This window comes from Lepidothrix coronata, unplaced genomic scaffold, assembly GCF_001604755.1.
Source record: "Lepidothrix coronata isolate B3197 unplaced genomic scaffold, Lepidothrix_coronata-1.0 Scaffold110, whole genome shotgun sequence".
Taxonomy (NCBI): domain Eukaryota; kingdom Metazoa; phylum Chordata; class Aves; order Passeriformes; family Pipridae; genus Lepidothrix; species Lepidothrix coronata.
The window spans coordinates 3,000,119-3,018,124 of record NW_016690290.1 but is presented as its reverse complement, the minus strand read 5'-3'; the positions used below and the strand labels follow the sequence as shown (position 1 = coordinate 3,018,124).

At 48.1% G+C, this 18,006-nt stretch overlaps 1 protein-coding gene across 3 annotated transcripts; it reads right to left on the bottom strand.

Annotated features, from left to right (window-relative positions):
• Positions 1-261: 261 nt before the first annotated feature.
• Positions 262-17,438, bottom strand: KATNB1 (katanin regulatory subunit B1). 3 transcript variants are annotated; one of them, XM_017824232.1, is made up of 19 exons: positions 17,116-17,438; positions 13,794-13,924; positions 11,949-12,066; positions 10,112-10,212; positions 9,582-9,623; positions 9,342-9,425; positions 8,260-8,375; positions 7,701-7,772; positions 7,286-7,436; positions 6,677-6,864; positions 6,429-6,562; positions 5,592-5,639; positions 5,345-5,421; positions 4,570-4,689; positions 3,689-3,838; positions 3,282-3,358; positions 2,813-2,887; positions 2,022-2,138; positions 262-1,436 (listed from the first exon to the last, which is right to left on the bottom strand). In XM_017824232.1, the coding sequence occupies exons 1-19, from the start codon at positions 17,153-17,155 to the stop codon at positions 1,304-1,306; spliced, it is 1,974 nt and encodes a 657-aa protein (XP_017679721.1). In that variant the 5' UTR covers positions 17,156-17,438; the 3' UTR covers positions 262-1,303. The 3 variants fall into 3 exon arrangements, with proteins under 3 accessions (XP_017679721.1, XP_017679723.1, XP_017679724.1); XM_017824234.1 differs by having other exon boundaries at positions 6,429-6,559; XM_017824235.1 differs by lacking the exons at positions 262-1,436; positions 2,022-2,138 and having other exon boundaries at positions 2,802-2,887.
• Positions 17,439-18,006: the final 568 nt, after the last annotated feature.

Here is an 18,006-nt window from a genome sequence, read left to right as displayed (position 1 = left end):
AGGACAAGCCCCAAATGATGACACTGCTCCTTGGGCTGGGAACAACCCAGCAGAGTGAAACCACCCCCAGGATTTCTGCAAGCCACCCGGCAAGTGCTGGCTCTCCCGTTGCTCACCGCAGCCTCCCAGCAGGAAGGGCAAGAATGGTCAGCTTTCCCCTGGGACATGCAGGGAACAGAGCCCTGCTTTTCCTGGGTGCTCTCAGGCAGGAGCTGTGCCAAGGTAAACAAGACTTCAAGAGATTCAGGCATTTAACACGACTTAAAAAAAAAAAATTACAAATATTTTAATAAAATTCATTTAAGTTACAGATTCCTGGAGAACAGGCTCCAGTGTATAAAATGGGAGACAGGCTGGGAAGAGCAGGGAAGCACCAACAGGAACCTCTTTCCCCAGAGGAAAGAAGAAAGAGGGACAGAAAGGTTCTGACAGACATTTATTGGGGGAAAAAAACCAAAAAACAAACCTCTAAGAGTGGTCCAGTGGATGTAGAAAGACATTAATCAGTCCATGTCCCTCTGTTTCTCCACCCTCCCAAATCCTCACCCCCAAAGGCAAACACATAGGACAAGTCCTGCTTAAGTCACATATTCTCACAGGTCCAGGAAGACCTCAGATTGCAGCACAGTCTGAAGATATTAATCTCCTGCATCCCTGGGTGCCAGCAGGGATGTTTGAGAAGCCAAGAGACAGCTTCCTCTTGGTTCAGGTCCTTGAGACTGCACCAGCACGGTGGCACGGTGTCCTTGCCCATGTTGGATGAAGCCAAAGGAGCCGATGCCTCACGGCAGCTGATGTTCCTTCTGTATGGAAAGGGCACTCCACCCCACAGCAGGCGTTTGTGGGGCGGTCTCTGCAGTCCTCAGCACGCTGCACAGCAACAGTGGGGCCAGCCAGCCCCGACCCACAGGGCCAAGCGACAAGAACGGACAGCACAGGCGGGAAGGAGGGGCGACAGCAGGCTCGGAGCCGTCCTGCCATGGAAAGGCCAGCACACAGAGCAGCCCAGAGCTTGATGCTGAGATGAAGAGCTGAAATGAAGCAGCTTCCCTACAGGTCTTTGTGGGGCCCTCAACCCGCCAGGGCCCCTCACACAGCACACGGCTCTCCACTCAGGTCCTCCATCCAGCCCGTAAGGCACCGGGGCTGGGTGGGCGACCAGCCAGCCAGATTCCACTTCCCTACCATTCTGGAGGGGGGGCAGGGGGAAAAGATGGACACATGGAGAGACCTGAAATCCAGCCAGACCACGAGCAGAGGGAAGCTTGGCCACCTGTATTTGCACGTGAGGAAGTGGTGGCTGTTACTCCAGGACAGCCATGAGGAGAAGCAGTTCCCGAAAGGCACTTCCATGGCGGCCACTGAGCCCAGACTTGTTCTTGACGACATTGCTGATGTTTTTCAGCTGCTTGTAGCACAGCTTGCATTTGTGGAGCCTGCAAAAAAACAACAGCAGACACAGCATAAAACCTCAGCTGCCTAAGAGAAGTGCCTGTTCCTGCAGTGCCAGAAAGGCAATTCAAGCAGGAGAGGAAAGCCCCACAAATGGCCTGGAAAAAGCTGAAATCTGAGCAGAGCTCTGCAGACAAACACCAGGCATTCAGCCCATGTCCTGATGAGACAGGGGAATGGCATTCACATAAGGGCTCTTTCACTCCCCTTTCCCCTTTGGCAGTACAGACCAGGGAGGAAGGAGGTGCTGCTTTCTGAAGGCCAATTCTCAAAGCAGAGCTATCCCGTGAATGAACTGGAAACCCAGGGCCTGGCTGCCAACTCATGTGAAGCAGAGGGTGAAGCCAGAGGGTGGTTTTACTCCCAACACTTTGTTTAGGTGTGACTCAATGCACAGTGACAGAGGGAAAAACAGTCTCTTGGCCTTTTTCTCAGAGCAGGAGGGTTTGGTGTTTGCAGACAAAGGGAGGGCAAGCCCAGTCTAGTACCAGAGCCTCCACGGTGAGGACAAAGCTCACCCCAGAGAAAGGCTGGTTCCAACACGGAGCAAGAGGAAGCATGTGCCTCACCTTTCCTCTCTGCTGATGTCCACTCCAACAGAAGGTGGTGCAGCAAGGATGTCTGTGATGAGTGGCAGGAATCTCTGGAGAATGAGTTTCAGGGATGTGCAGCCAGTCTGCACATAACTGAAAAACAGAGCATTGGGTTCCCTTTGAATTTCTTCCTGTCCTCCCCACACATAGCCCTCAAACAACTCCCCCTCCACCACCTGTAACCAGGGAAGAAGAGCAACAGCCAATACATCTTGGTTCCAAGGCTTTGACAAAGCAAGCCTGTTCCAAAGGTCCTGCCACATACCCTGCCAAGTGGAACCTCTTTGCTGAAGGGCAAAGATGTCCTGCCAAGGGACTCTGGCAGGAGCCTCTCTCCCAGAAGAAGGAAGAGCAGAAACTTCATCTTAAGAAAAAGGCTGAATTTTTTTGCCCCCTAACAACGAGTCTCTGGGACTGTTGCAGGACTTCATTACCCCTGTCCCAAGCTGACAGCTTCACTCCCATCAGTGAGCAAAGCCCATTTGTTTTACATTGATGTGATCCCTCCTGGCTGCCAGAGCTGTCTTCAATCCAACACACCTACACCAAATCCCACTATCCTGCTCTTCCTGCCCATGCATACTTTCCATATCTTTTCCCACACACACCTGGCAACTCCATGGCTATTTTCCAGGCATCGTATCAGCATTATACTGTATCTGTTGTGATTTCAAAGGATTTTCTTTCAGGTACAAAATTCCCAGTGGAGCTCCCTTATCACTATCTACACCCTGTCCCCCAGTCACACCATGTTCTTGGGGCCTCACCTTTCATATTTACTTTGGAGTAGTTTTTCTATCTGCGGCAGGACTATAGTACACAAATCCAGCTTCCAGAGAGACCTGAAAAGAAAAGGACACATCCTGAGACTGAAGACTGAAGCTTTATAAATCTGAGTCAACACAAATAACACTTTATAGCAAAATGCCCAGGCAGCAACACTCAAGTTCACTGAGCAAGTTCACTGACTCCCCCTCGTGAGAGAAAGTGGCAGGTTCTTACAAATTTCATTGACTCTCAGCACAACCACTTTATGAAGCCCCAAGACTTTGATTTTCCTTGGCCCCAAACAACTCCAGCAGGTCCTGGCACTGCAGGCTTGAAAATGTGACTACTGCCACATGCATTTCATGCTGCCACAGCCCACTGGACACAAGGCAGGTCCAAGGCAGCGCTCCCAACTCCCAGCCAGATGGCTCTTGGCTATCCCAGGGGCTGCCCTCACCCAGGACTCACGCTTTTTGGTTGACAATATTCAAGAGGTCCACAACAACAGACAGATCGTTGATTGCCACTGCAGAGTCCAGAGAGTTCTGAGAGAGAAGGAGAAGAAAAAGTCTTCTATTGCAAAGCTCAAACTGGTTGGGCTAAAGCAAATTAGTATCAAGTGCTCCATTTCCAAAACAAGGTAGAGGAAATGTGAAGCTGGCTTGGGAAGAGAACTCTCTCAGTGGCAAAGTTTTCTCCACCTTTCTTTGTGACTGTTCAGCCTCAGGTGGGACGCAGAGGCACTCTGTGGTGCACCCCTGGGGACAAGACCTGTGAGACCCCACGTTCTTTGTGAGGCAGAATCAGCCCCAGACAAGCAAACAGAGATGCTCAGCTGCTCCCCTCAGGAGCCTCAGGTATCTCCACATCCTTGCCTTGATGTCGCTGGTGCTCCATACAGCCCGCACGGTGTCCAGATTCTTGTGGCGGCTGGTGAGCACCACACACATGGTCTCGTGGCCCTTCCTGATCTGGGACATGGCTTCCTCATCCACAAGCTCGGTCTGGCTTTGGTTTTTCACAGCCTGGAAGTACAGACACCAATTACAGAGCAGTATGGCACAGAAGGGTGAGAGCTTTCTCTGGCCTTTGAATGGAAATGACCATTCCATTCCATTTGTTCTGACCTCAGTTACTTCTTTTCTGCTTTTTCTACTATGTCAATCACAAACACATTTGAAGCTTTGGAAAAACTCTCAAAAAAAGGTGAATTTAAAGTAAGTTTCCAAACCCAGTATGTTTTGATGAAGAACTTCGTTCACATAAACCCTATTTTTTATGTGGAACATTAATCTGGAATCAGTAGATTTTATCACAAAGTATAAATCTTACACAATTTATTAGACTCTCAATTTGATTCCTGCCCATCCCATGCTGGAACCACATTTAGAGTTTGGGATCTCTAAATCAGGATGCTCTGGTCTTTCTCCTTTTCTAGGACAAGGGAATACCCTTCCCAAGAGAGACCAAGAGGCCTCCAAGATGCAAGAGGCAGAGATTCCTGTAAAATTATTATGTCCATGTAATGGCAGACACCAGTTTTCTAAACGAATCACTGCCTAGTATGTGGAGTTGTTCAGTGACTGTCTCACCCTTTGCTTTCTGCTTTGGTAACATGCTGTTTGTGAGCAGGGCTCAACGCTGCTGTGTTCACACCTCCCTGCTGCCAGTCACAATGGGGGCACCTCAGAGAACCCCCCTTCTGATGCCACCCAACACAGACATCAGTTGGAAACCATCGTCCAGAGACACTTACTGGTAGAAAGTCAGAGGCCTTCAGGCCAATGGGCTCATTCCTGGCTGCAGGAATCACCGATGGCTCTGTTCTGGTCGAAGAAGTTGAGGAGGCTATCAGTGGCCTCTGGACTGGATCAGGCTGAAGGAGAAATTGGGATGAAAGCTCTAGCAGCAACAGTCTGGCCCTACTCTGATGACCTTTATTTCTAACCTGCTTTCCTCTCACAGCAGGGTCCTAAGGCAGAAGCAGTCTCCAGTTTGCTAGCATAGTTTAAGAGGCAATAAAGTATCACTCAGGTACACACCAAGATGTAATTAAGGTTTGTAAAGAACATGGTGATGCCCCAGCAGAAGTGCCAAGTGCTGTTACTGTTATGATAATCTGAAATTAGGGCAATGGGCTGTGGCCAGCCTGAAGGCTGAGAGAATTCTAAAGAAGCCAGTATAATGGATACTGGCCCATCAGCTGCTCACAATTTTGGCAACAAAACAGCCTCAATTCAAGCACTTGCAGAAACCTGGTGCTTGGTTCTCTTCAGTGTCCCAATTTTAAGATGCAAGGAGAAACACTACTGCTAGAGCAAACGGCAAACAAAAACAACAGACCCATCCCCTGTCAGAGGCCTGGCCTTGATTCTACTGCTCAGGGATGACACCTGGCAGGACAAAGCCTGGAGCTGCACTTTACTGCCCCTCAGTAACAAATCAGCCTGAGTAGAAATCATAGTCTCGAGCACTTGCACATCATTCACAGAGGGAGCACAAACAGCCACCACAGACCACACAGTACATACAAGCTCCTGCTTTGGCAGCGAGGTCTGGACATCCGCAGCTTGGCTGGGCTTCGCTGCCTCCTTTGCAGCTACAGGCTCTACCAAGATGAAAAGGAGTGGGAAACAGACACTGAGTGTTCCTCTCAAGGGCTGAGAGCAAAGGTTCTGTATAGCTAGACTACAAGGAGCCGTTTCTGCAGACATGCAGCTCTCCCTCTCCTGAGGGCCATTAACCCCATTCCCACCAAGGGGTCATTTCCATACTCACCATCCTCAGGAGGGGCTGGAAAGGGCTCATTTCGAGGAGGAGTTCGGCCTACAGAATAAAATTAAAAAATAAACAAGTGAAGGAGCATCCAAGGCTACAGATTAGTGATTAAATCAACCTTGGAGATGAGAGATCTCCAACAACTCCACACATGAGGGTAATCAGTGATACAACAAGCAGAGTTATCTCTTTCGGACCTTGACACTATTGTTGAGTTTAGCCAAAGGCTTTCAGCCTTCATGGATGGGAGGGACAAAACTGACCCTGTGGTTCATTGCTGCTGTAGAGGTGTGAAACACAAGACAAGGCACTGTCACAATAAATGATACTAGAAAAAAATCAGCTCCTGTTAAATTGACTTATATAAGTAAATAAAAACAATGGCTATGAATTCCTTAGAAAGGGCATTGCACAACATCTCCTAAACATCAATGTCTGCTTTAACAAAACCTTTTGCCTTTCATCTTTAATGAAGGCTGCTGACCTTATACAAAACAAAATTTTAAGCTAATAAAATTCCCGTAACACCCTAATCAGGACAGGAAGGCAACACGTTTACAAGGGAGCTCTGGATTCTGAGCCAGGCTTTAACCAGACATCACTGCACCCTAGTAAAGGTACCACCTTCCAGCCATTCACCAACATGATCTGTGGTTCAGTGTCCAAAGAGAATATTAAAGAACATTAAAGTTAAAGAATAATAAAGTTTTCTAAATCCTCCAGTCACAGGTAAAGTCTCTGTTATAGTGAGCCAAAGTTCAGATCTACTGAACCAGTTTAGCATCTTCAGTTCAAATCCAAACACAACTCAAAAGCACAATAAACCCTGGTACTGACAGATCGCATTCTTGGGCTGGAAGATCTCTTTGTAATCCTCCTGGTTCTTGATCTCAGCCTTTGATTCCTTCTCATCCCGGTCATCTTCACTGCTAGGACTGTGCCTCTCACTCTCTGAGTTGTGCTTTACTCTGCTGTGGAAAAGAGATGATGTCATGGGAAGCCATGTTTTCAGAGACAGAGAGCACTGAGTTCCTGGTACATTTCCTTAGAACCTCGAAGTTCAACAAGCCAGCAGCCTCCCTTACCTCTGTGGCTTGGTGCAGCTCGTTGAGGGCCTGTCATAGATGCGGCGAAGGGAGGACCCTGTGGGGGTAGGTGGCACAAGAGGCTGGTCGTCCCTGATCAGCCCATGAGGAACAGAATCTGACTTTGGGACTCTGCTGAGATCCACAACGAAGGAAGAGACTGTGCTTTGTGCAAAGGAAACTCCTATCTGGAGAGGCAAGAGATCAAGGTGATTCACCAGGGAGCAGGGTGCACACCAACCTTTTTGAGAACAGGCAGGATGGAGTGACCATGAGCAACCATGCTTGAGGATTGCTCAGTTCAGTGCTTTGGCTTTTTCAACTTGAAGTTGCCAACGATTTATGAAAGGCTTGGATAAAACTCTTGCCAAGCATAGCTTCTAAATACTAGTCAAACCAAGACCCAGTTCTTTCCTCCAGAAGCCAAAGTGGAGCTAAGGCTGCTGAAAGCAAAAGCCCACAACCTTTGTCTAAGGGCTGGGCACACTGCAAGCTCTGGCCACTTACAGTCTGATCCAAGCTTAAAGGTCAGAAGGCCTGCAAGAAGGTAGGAGGATTTTATCTTTTATCTCCCAGCTGCCTCCTCCAGCCTCAGGAGCAGTGGCTTACCAGCTGGTTGTTGCTGATAGATAAGTCAGCTACTTTTCCCCAGTTCACCAAGACCACATCAAAACAGCGCTCTGGCTCCCAGCCGTACACACGCAGCGAATCCTGGAAGCCACTGTACAAGCAGCAGCCATCTGGGTTGAAGAGCACACACCTGGGAGGAAAGTGGGTGGAGAATCAGGCACAGCATTCCCACCTTGCTCATTCCCTGTGGGCCCCTGACTGCACTGAACATCTCCCACTCCGTTTGTAACAACGAACCTCCTGATCTGGTGTTCACCTGGGCAGCCTGGTGGGCCTGTGCAACATCTCCAGCAGCCCAAACTTCTCCCCAGCAAGTTTCCTCTCTCCGAGGAAATCCTCTCTTCACCCCCACTTTAGTCAATCCCCAGCACACTTGAGTAGGAACTGAATGTACCTGACAGGAGTAGCCTCCTCTTCAATACAGCTCACAACTTGAAACTTCTCCAAGTCCCAGAACCGAACAGTCCTGTACACACAACAGAACAAAGTTGCTCATCCCTCTAGAAATCACTGTAGGATCCAGGATTTAACAAAACACTAATAGCTAGAATGACTTCCAGTGTTGTGCACAAATGGTGACCCTACACAGGCGAGTCTAGCTAAGATCTGTGAATCCAGACAGAGATGTTTAGAACCTCTAGACATGGATGGGCATTTAGAGCTGACCCAGAACTAAGAAAACACTCTGTTAGCTAAGCAGGGCTGCCTGCTGTTCACACAGGATGTCAGCTGGATTAGTGAGATGCTTGAGGCTATGCATTGGTTCCTAGTGTGGCAGAAGGTGCCATCAATTTTGGATGAGAAGCCAAGATCCCCATGTTCTGCCCAGCACAGATGGGGTGTCCTGCTGGCTAGAGTTGTGTGACATTCCTATTTCCCATGTTCCTGCAAGGAAGAGCATCAAGAAAGAGAACAGACATACATTTCCCTTTTTTCTCCCTCCCCTTATGTACCTGTCAGAGCTGCCAGAAGCCAAAAGGTATTCATTGGGATGGAATTCAACAACATTTACTGGGCCGGTGTGTCCTGTAAACTCAAACATTAACTTCCCAGCAGTCAGATCCCACAGCTGAAAGGAGGAAAGAACAGAGGGACACTTGAAGAGATTTAATGTTAGAAATTTCCAACACTCAGGATTTCCTTGTACTGGCAACTTTCTAATCCTTCCTCCCTCCAAGAACAAACTCAAGTCTGTCAAAGAAAGCAACGATCAGGGAAAAAGTATTATCCCAGTCATTTAAGGCAGTATTTTTGGGTTGTTTTGACGTTATCTTTTAAATTTTCCATGTAATTTGTCCCCCAGAAGTTTTTGGTTTATATTTAGAGACTGAGATAAAATACAGCAGTTCTACCTGTCCCCACAAACTATATCTCAAAAGTAAACAAAAATCCAAAAGCTCTGACTCCCTTAACAATTTCTTCTTTCTGTGCTCTAGTCTCCACTTAAAAATCCAGTGAAATGACTGCTCAGTTCATTTCACGTGAAACCAAAAATAAAATCAGTCCTTCATCTGCATTCCCTCATAGCCCACGTGAGACAACAGTGAGACAACACTGCTTCAGTTGATACTTTTCTGAACTCCTTCTCTTGCTCTGCTCAGCCCTGGCAGCAATTTTCAGGCTGGTAATCACGTGCAATGTGTATGATAACACACCCCTACTGAATTAACTGAGCAGAGCCAGAAATCGGTGTGATGAAGCAACACGCTTGTAGACAACTTATTCTGTAAGGTTTACTGAAAGAACCAAGGCCACTGTTCAGGTATCACAACTCTACCACCACCAAAACTTGAACTTTCAGGCTCACAGTGCCAACATGTCTATTAGGTAAGTGCATTTCAACACATGCAGCAATTTTCTGGGGGCTACTGGACAGGATGCCCATAAACAGACTGGTCCTTGCAAAGCCACAGGGCTCAGCCAGCTGCCTAATGAACTAAAGGCATTTATGAGTGAGTGCTGGTAATGCCTGATGAAAAGATCCCAGCATTCCCACATGTCACAAGCACATAAGGAGGGTGTCACAATAAATTACCTTTACAGTGTGATCATCAGCAGCAGAGGCCACCCACTTCCCATCAGGGCTAAAGCGAAGACATCGAACTGCTTCCGTGTGACCCTGAAATGAGCAAGGCCACTTCACAAATCATGCAGATCTTATTCTCATGCTGGAAAACTAGGAAGTTATTTGTACATAATCACTTTAAGGTTTGCTCACAAGTCCTCAACAGAAAGCTTTCTCCCCTCTTTGTCTGAAAATAATGCAGCATTTTACCTTGAATGTGAAGATACAGCCTTTTCTTCTTACATCCCAGAGCTACAGGGAAGAAAAGCAAACAAATGATATGTTTGAAGCAATATGTAGGGAGCCCAAAGGTCCTGCCAGAACAAGAGCTCTCCCTGTCACCAAGCTAACACACTGCAGAATGAAGGGGCTGCTGAACCCCTCTTTGCCTCAGGGATGTTTTCTAACCTAAATCCCCGAGCAAGAATCACTCTTCTAAAATATTTCACACTACAGCAGCTCAATTCTGACAAATACCAGCCTGACACAACCCACAGCAACCAGGACACCTGTGCTTGCTGACACCAGGTCTTGGCTGGCACCTTACTCAGAGCCACATTCCACACCAGAAGAGTCACACTGATGAGCTACTGCTGTGAAAACACACGCAGGGATTTCACAAGCACTCGCAAACACACCTGCCCACACACGGAAATGACGATTTGCAGCATCTACCAACACTTCTGGCACTGTTCAAAACAAAGTAAAGAGGAGAATCTCTAGTGGAAGCTGGGTTTTACCTTAATATTGGTATCCAAAGAGCCAGATGCCACAAAGCTTCCAAAAGGATGGAAATGAAGGCTGCAGATATTCGCTTTGTGACCCGGTAAGGTACGAAGAACTGGGAAAAGGAGAGGCAGAGTAGGGAGAAGGAATAGGGAGAAAATATTTAGCAGCTCATTTCCCCCAGACAGCATTCAGAAGTGTAGCCATCCTACCCTCACCATTAATCTCATGCTAATACAACACACATTAGACATGATATATATTGTTTATTTCTCCAGATACATTATTTTATGGAAATGCTTCTGACTTTACCCTTGCAATGCAAAGAAACAGCAACAGAGGGCCCATGTTCAGTGATCCTAATGAAATTCCTGTCCTTACATATGGAAACTCTGGAGAGAACTCCAAAGGTCTCCATTCTGAAAATGAGGCAGCTGGCAGGTTGCTGTGGCATCTTTCCATTTGATACACAGCAGAAAAATGGGCTGGGGAAGGAACAGTTTTAGCCAAGAAGTGAAAGGGACATTTGACTGCCTGCAGCACTAACCTTCCAGTGCTATTAGACAGACCCTTTCCTGGGACTCTGCACCCCATCCAGGCACCATCTCATAGGTTCAAATATTCACCCTGGACTCCTTCAATTGTCCCTTGCAAGAAGCATCCAAAAGACCAGGAATGGTCGCTTAGGAAGCAGGAGACAAAGAAACGATCAGTGTTTCAGGAAGTCATCAAGTAACAGCCCTTGTAATTCTGGAAACCAGAAGAGACCAGTAGAACTGGTAGATCATATCTCTGCAAGGAGAGACGAATCCAGAACTCAACTGTGAGGAAGAAAAATTGCTCAGATAATAACAAGGGCAATCCCTCTCCATCATCTGGTGATTCCCTTGGCAGAAATTAGCTCTTGAGTCAGAGCTGGAGTGGTCATTTGCAAAGACACTGGCTCATAGGTCTCCTAATAAATTCAGCCAGATCAGTTACTCTCCACTGGTAATGCCAAACTATTCCATAACTGAACTGATTCTAACTGTCTGAATGACAAAAGTGCTTTTCATTACTGACGCCATCTGTGGTCTGCCTTCTTAGCTCAGCCAGTGTAAGCCTATTTTCATTGCACATTCCCTCTGTGAACAAGTAGCAACCTATAAGAAACACTCATTTTCTGGTATTCCTGCTGGAATGCACTCAAGTGATTTATGACAGCTTTGCAAAATCACTCTCGGATTTGAGGAAAATGCAATAAATAAAACATGACTCAACAGTCGGCCTTTAAAGGCTCAGAGCTCAATGAGTTCATAGCTTTTACTATTTATTAAAAATTAGGTCTTTGTCTATTTCATGCAAGGGCAGGAGAGGAGAAAAATTGCTTGAGCTAAAAAGAAAAGTTAAAACCTAAGAACGAGAACAAGAAGTCAGTGAGTGGGAGAATTCTGGACTTAAGCAGAACTTAAAACACTTAAAACTTCCAATCTGGTTTTGGATCCTTTTATTAAGGTTTATTTTAAGCTGAGACTCTGAATACAAATTCTATACACCTAGTTATCTGTACATGCATGGAAAAGGATCTGGAACGTAGATTTCCATACACTCAGGTCAAAACCATAGAAATTAGTTCCTCAGATCAATGTCCCCAGTACATGTTCAAATTTCTGCTTGAGCATGAATACACAGCTCTACAGCCTCAGCAGAATGGCACAAAAGCCTTCTGAGAGGGCTGCAAATGAAGATGAAAGCAATGCCAGGCTCCTGCTCCTTCTTAAGTCAGGAATCTTCTGGGTCAGCATAGATACTAAGCATAAGGGTTCTCCAAAAAATGTGCATTAACAGAAGCAGAACCTCACGGACACGTACCTTTGGCAGCTTCCAGGTCCCAAACTCGAATGGACCCTGACCGGGACCCTGCAACAATGAGCTTCTCATTTGGATTGACCTGTAGGCTCTCAATGGGGGTTGTGTGGCCTGTCAAGCTCTGCAGAGAGAACCATTAGTCACAGTCAACAGCTGCTGACACAGCCCTGTATGAACCATGGCATTGTTCATCCTCGAGGGGTAACTCTCTAGCCATGAGCTGGGACCTGGTCCTTTCTCCTCAGCAGCCACCAGTATGGCAGAGCACCCTAAAGCCCATCACTGCACATAGCACGGCACACTCGTCTTCCACGTTATCCCACTTTCTGGAGCACACTGACTAATTTTGAAAGGATGCATCAACAGAGACACAGGCAGTTAAACATTAGGTGTGGACGGCCAGACAAGGCTGACACATTCTTACATCATAAAAACTGTGCTGTGCAAGCACAATGGCACCATGTTTTCTCTAAATGGGTCATGTAAGTGTCATGAACTGGTTACAAAATCAAAGCAAGAGCAAAAGCAGGGCTACTTCAGAGCCTTCACATAGGGAAGGAGCCACACGTTGCTGCCAGCTATGAGTGTCACAGTGATAACATGGTCCCGATACTGAAGTATTGACTTGAGGCATAAGGCAGTAAGTCACATGTATGTATTCCTTTCATCCTTGAGCACCTGAAAGCTTACAAATTACATCACTATTTTGAAAAGGCCTGTATTTAAGTAAAACACAAGAATATTTAGAACTAACTTCAGAAAACCAATACCACCATTACAGACTTTTTGCTTGCCAATCAAGCAATATTCTCTGCTTTACTCCATCCTCAAATATGTCTTTTTAAATAGCTATGCCAGCTCTGTGCCTCCCACACATACAGAGGCTGGGAACGCCAGCTGGAAGCTGCCTGTTCTACTGGGGCTGTCTTAGGATTCCATGTGCAACTGAAATCCTCTACATACTCTACAGGCAACTGCCTCTGCTTAGTGAGAATCACAGCTCAAACTCAACCTGAGTTGCAATTTTACTTCTCCTTCTTTCCCAGCATGGAAACATCAGGAACCATAAACACTGAAGATGAATTTCAGAGGACAAAACACACAGAATGGAAAAACAAAGCAGACACAGTCTCCTTTTAGCCTTTTTGATCCTACTTTCCTGAGTTCTCCCTCACAAGGTTCACACTGGCTAGAGCAATGCCTTCAATACCACAACATTATTGTGCTGTTATTTAAACAAATGACAAGGGACATGTGCTAAAGGTAGTTTTCCACAACACCCACTCAAGAAAAAAAAAATACAATTCAGGACAGACATCTGTTAAATATATTTATGGCACACTTTAGTGATAGCTGCTGGGTAACCTTACTCTTGCTAACACTCTTGCCCAGCATTCCTCCTCCCCAGCCTACAGCAAACTATTGTGACAACCTTTGTGCTGGCAGTGAGGGACCGTGGGACAGGTGGGAATGCATCCTGCTGGGGATGTCTCCTGCTATGACTGCAAACTCCAGGGTATAAAACTGGCCCCTGTAGCCTGCACTATAAAACTAGGTGATCTTATACAAAACTCTTCCTTTAATTATCTGTAGCCTGGTAACACATAAAGCACAGTATTCATTATCTGAGCAAGCACTGGCCCAGCTCAAGCACCCAGCCATCCCAAATCTCTCTGGAGCAGGGGCCTCACCAGGCACCCAATTCTGTCCTTATCTTCAGCTAGAACCTGGTCACCCAGCTTTGTGTTGGTAAACTATTCACCAGTCCCACAGGCTACAGCCCAACAATCTTTCCCCTCATTCCCCACCCTCCAAACCTCAAAAAGCTGAAAACAGGCCTGTTCTTACCATGATGCAGTTGGGCTTGCTAACTGACCATATGTTGACCCGACAGTCATCTCCTCCAGTGGCCAACATCCGGCCTGAACCTTTTCCCAGGACTACTGAGGATACATTGCTGCTGTGGGCCACGATCTCTTCTGCACAAAACAAAGCCAACAGTTATTACAGACTAGTATAGCAATTTTCATCCCATTGCTCCAAAAGCACTAAAAAATATTCTTCCTCCAGAAACTTTACAGTTTTCTACAGACAACCTGCAGCAGCCCACTGTTCAGATAAGAAGTCACACTATTATCTTGCTTGAAACATTCTCTCTCAGCTCTGCCTGCTGCACTTAAAGACATTTGCTGACCAAAGCTTCACGACTCCAGTGCCCACATGGCTTACAGAAAGCATCTTCTCCCACTTGCAGCAGCTCAGGAGCTTTTAAAGATTTGCTCAAGTGAAGCACGCTGAGCACAGAAGGCCCCTTACCTGCAATAATGCACAGCAGCCAGAGTCACCCAGTGGAAGGCTCTCTAATCCTGTTCTAGAAAGCAGCAGCAGCAGACAGTCTAACCTGAGAGGAACTGGCAGATGAGCAGTGGTACAGTTTGTTACCCTACCCAGAAAAAAAGTTGGACTCAGCAGCAGGGAGAGGTGGAGCTCCCTTCCCTGAGCTTTGGCAGAGGCTTTGCTACATACCCACTAATACAGGCAAAACTGAGCACTGCAGAGCATGAAACTGTGACAAAGGAGGGTGAATGTCTATCCAAAAGGGCAGAAAAGAACAAATCTCATTAATGCTACGTGACTGTTAAAAAAATGGGGGAGAAGGGGAAGCTCTGATGCTGCAGCAACAGAACTCTATGGAAACCTCATCATAAAGAAACCAATTTGGGGCAAAAGAGAAGCTGAATGAGCATCTTTGCTTAGACATCTCACTTGCACGGTGGACTTTTAACTCCACTCAAATTCTTGGCAGGGGCTTTTGGGAGATGCATTTGTATGCCTAATAGTCATGAAACTTGTTGGTAAAAAGGCTCAGGAGCATTGATTCAGCTTTCATTCAGATTGTTTGGATGGGAGGAGCAATTTGAACATTTTACACGCAACACTAATCCAAAAGGATATCAGACAGCTGCAATAATAATTACAGGTACTTTGATCTCGAACTCTCAGAGTGTTTTTTTGAAAGCAAAACGGCCCAGCTTTCACCTGGGCTGGGGAAACACCTTTCAAATTACAAAAGCAACCAGACCATAAACTACATGCGAAGGGCAAATCTGAAAATATGCTTGTATTGTGTTGAAAGACCAAACTTCCACATGACAATGGTAAAACAAAGTGTTCTTAAAACATGGACTAGAAGGCAACCAACAGTATAATTAGCATTAATAGACAACTCACTAGTTAAAATTGAAAGGACAGCTGCAGAGCATTGCTGCTGAAATGAGTGTGTCAGCAGCTCTGCTTTTTCCTTCCTCTTGATTTCATTCTTAATATTATATTGTAACTTTATAAGCGTTGTGGAAGCATCCAACCCTTTGTTCACAAAAGCCAGGTGATAATCAGGAGTCTGCCTTGGCCAGAGAGGTTCATCCACTTCCCCATAAATCTCCTTAAACCCACAAACTTTTTTGTTTCATTTCTTGTCATCAGCTATCACTCACCAGCCCAGAAACACTAAACTCCTAATTAGCATTGCTGAAACACTCTTAACACTCAGAATGCTTCTTGCTCTAAGTAGGATGTTAAGATGAGGCAGAGTCTGACAAAAACGAAGATCAAGAACTTCTGCCCACTTAGGGAACAGAGATAGATCGACTTCCAGCTTTTCCTATGACTGGAGTTTCAGGCATGGGAAGATAACACAGTAAACTGGCTTTCTGCTCAAAAAGATACAAAATTGCTAAGTCAACTATCTCAGACCCCTTCATGTGTTACCAGTCAAGGATACTGTATTTCTGCTGGCCAATTTCTATAACGCACATCAAAGATCTACAGCAAATGACCACATTCCATTGCTTCTAAGCATTCCTGGAAAGCTCCCATGAAATAACTCACCAGTGACCAGCGAAGCAGAGAGAAATTGGTAGTCAGCAACTGTCTACTGCTCCTTCAGAGGAAGAATGGACATAAAAGCAGCAGATTCTTACTGTGTCTTGCAAAGCAATTTCAAGAGAGACGCACAGGCCCTGCAAACTCGTTCCTCCTGCAGCGAAGAGCTCAGTGAACCTTCTGTAACCAGTCAGCAGCAATGAAGGACAACCCCAAATGGGCTAAGTTTGGGGCTTCCTCTCTGACACTGAGGGGATTCCCTGCCACAACCTGGGCTCTGAAGGGGGCTTTCCATTGAACCACAGAATACCCTAAGCTAGAAGATGCTCACAAGGATCATTGAGTCCAACTCCTGGCCCTGCACAGGACAGAAATCCCACCATGTGCCCAAGAGTGTTGTTCCAATGCTCCTTGAGCTCTGCCAGGGCTGCTGCTGTGACTTCCCTCGGGAGCCTGTTCAGTGCCCAACCACCCTATGAGTGAAGAACCTTTTCCTAATATCCAACCTAAACCTCCTCTGGCACAGCTCCAACTGTTCCCTCGGGTCCTGTCACTGGTCACAGAGAGTAGAGATACGAGCTGCCCCTCCACTGCCCCTCGTGAAGAAGCTGCAGCCCACAGTGAGCTCTGCCCTCAGTCTTCTGCCTCTTCTCCAGGCCGAACAAGCCGAGAGACCTCAGCCACTCCTTGTTCCCTCTAGACCCTTCACCATCTTTGGATGCTCCCTAAAAGCTTTATATCCTTCTTATACTGTGGTGCCCAAATCTACCCCCATGACTCGAGGTGAGGCTGCACCAGCACAGGGCAGAGCGGGACAATCCTCTCCCTTGACCTGCTGGTGATGCTGGGCCTGATGCACCCCAGGACGCACTGGTGGCAAATATCCAACCCTTGGGGCTACCAGGACACACTGGTGGCTCATATCCAACTTGCCATCGACCAGGACCCTCAGGTCCCTTTCCACAGGGCTGTTCTCCAGCCTCTCATCCCCCAGTCTGTCTGTACATCCAAGGCTGCCCCGAGACAGGTGCCCCATCCCTCACTGCCTCCGTTGTTCTTGTACCACATTGGAGTCACGCAGGGCCAGCCGGGCATTTGGGCTAGCAGCAATCAAAAAGAGATACAGGCCGTGAGTGACCCTTTGGCGACAAGGCTGCGCTATTTCCCGTGCCGCTATGTTTTCAAACGAGGCTTCCAGGAGTTAAAAATTCCAGTCGGCAACGTTCATCCCACACCCACATCAGGGCAGGGATGAGCTGGCTCATACCACCCCCCGCCCCGCACTCACGCAGCTTCCACGCCGTCTTCGTGGTGACGGCCACGGCCATGGCTCAGAGCGGCGCCCCTGGGGCGGGCACGGTGCAGCGCCCTCCTCCTCCCGGTGAGGCTCCGCTCCGCTGGCGCGTCCTACGGCCGGGCCTTGCAACGGGGCTGCCCCGGCCGCCCTGCGGGCACACACAAACACGGTCACGGCGAGACCCTCCCGAGCGGCGGCGCGGCGGAGGGCGAGGCCTCACCGCTGATGAACATCACGGGGCGGGAGCACTCCTCGGGCCGCCGTGGGGGATCGCCTGGACGCTGGTGGCGGCAGGGCCCGGCGGCACCGCACCGGCACCGCACCGGCACCGCACCGGGACCCCCCCGCCTACAACCGGCCCTTCACAACAACCCCGCGCCGCGCCGGGCGGTTGCCCGGGTTGCGCGCGCGGCTTGGCCAATAGGAAGCGAGGGCGGTGCGGTTGCCATAGCGACGGTGCAGCGGCGTCCACTCGCAACGCGGTTTCTTGGGGGAGCCCTTCGAGCGCTGCCAATGAGGACGCGGCGTGCTGAATGGGCGCCGCCATCTTGCGGAGCCGCCCTGAGGGGCGGGGGCCGGGCCGCGGCCGGGCGGGGTCGCGGCTCTTCGTCGGCCGCTCCTCCGCGGAATCGGAGCCTGGGGCGGCTTCGCAGCTTCCATGGGGGCGGCCTCGGTCCTTCCCAGGCACTCTTAGCGTGCCCCAGGAGTTAGTTTCCGGATGCCACGGGCACAGACCCTGAGGGAGCGGGGCTCCCGTGAGGCTTCTGCGCCTCCCGCCGCCCGGCTGAGGTGCGGTCGTGTCGTGCCGCTTGTGCGTGTTTCTCGCCGTCTCTGAAGCCAATTACTCCCATCAACAGAGAAAATCAAATTAGTTTGGCGCTA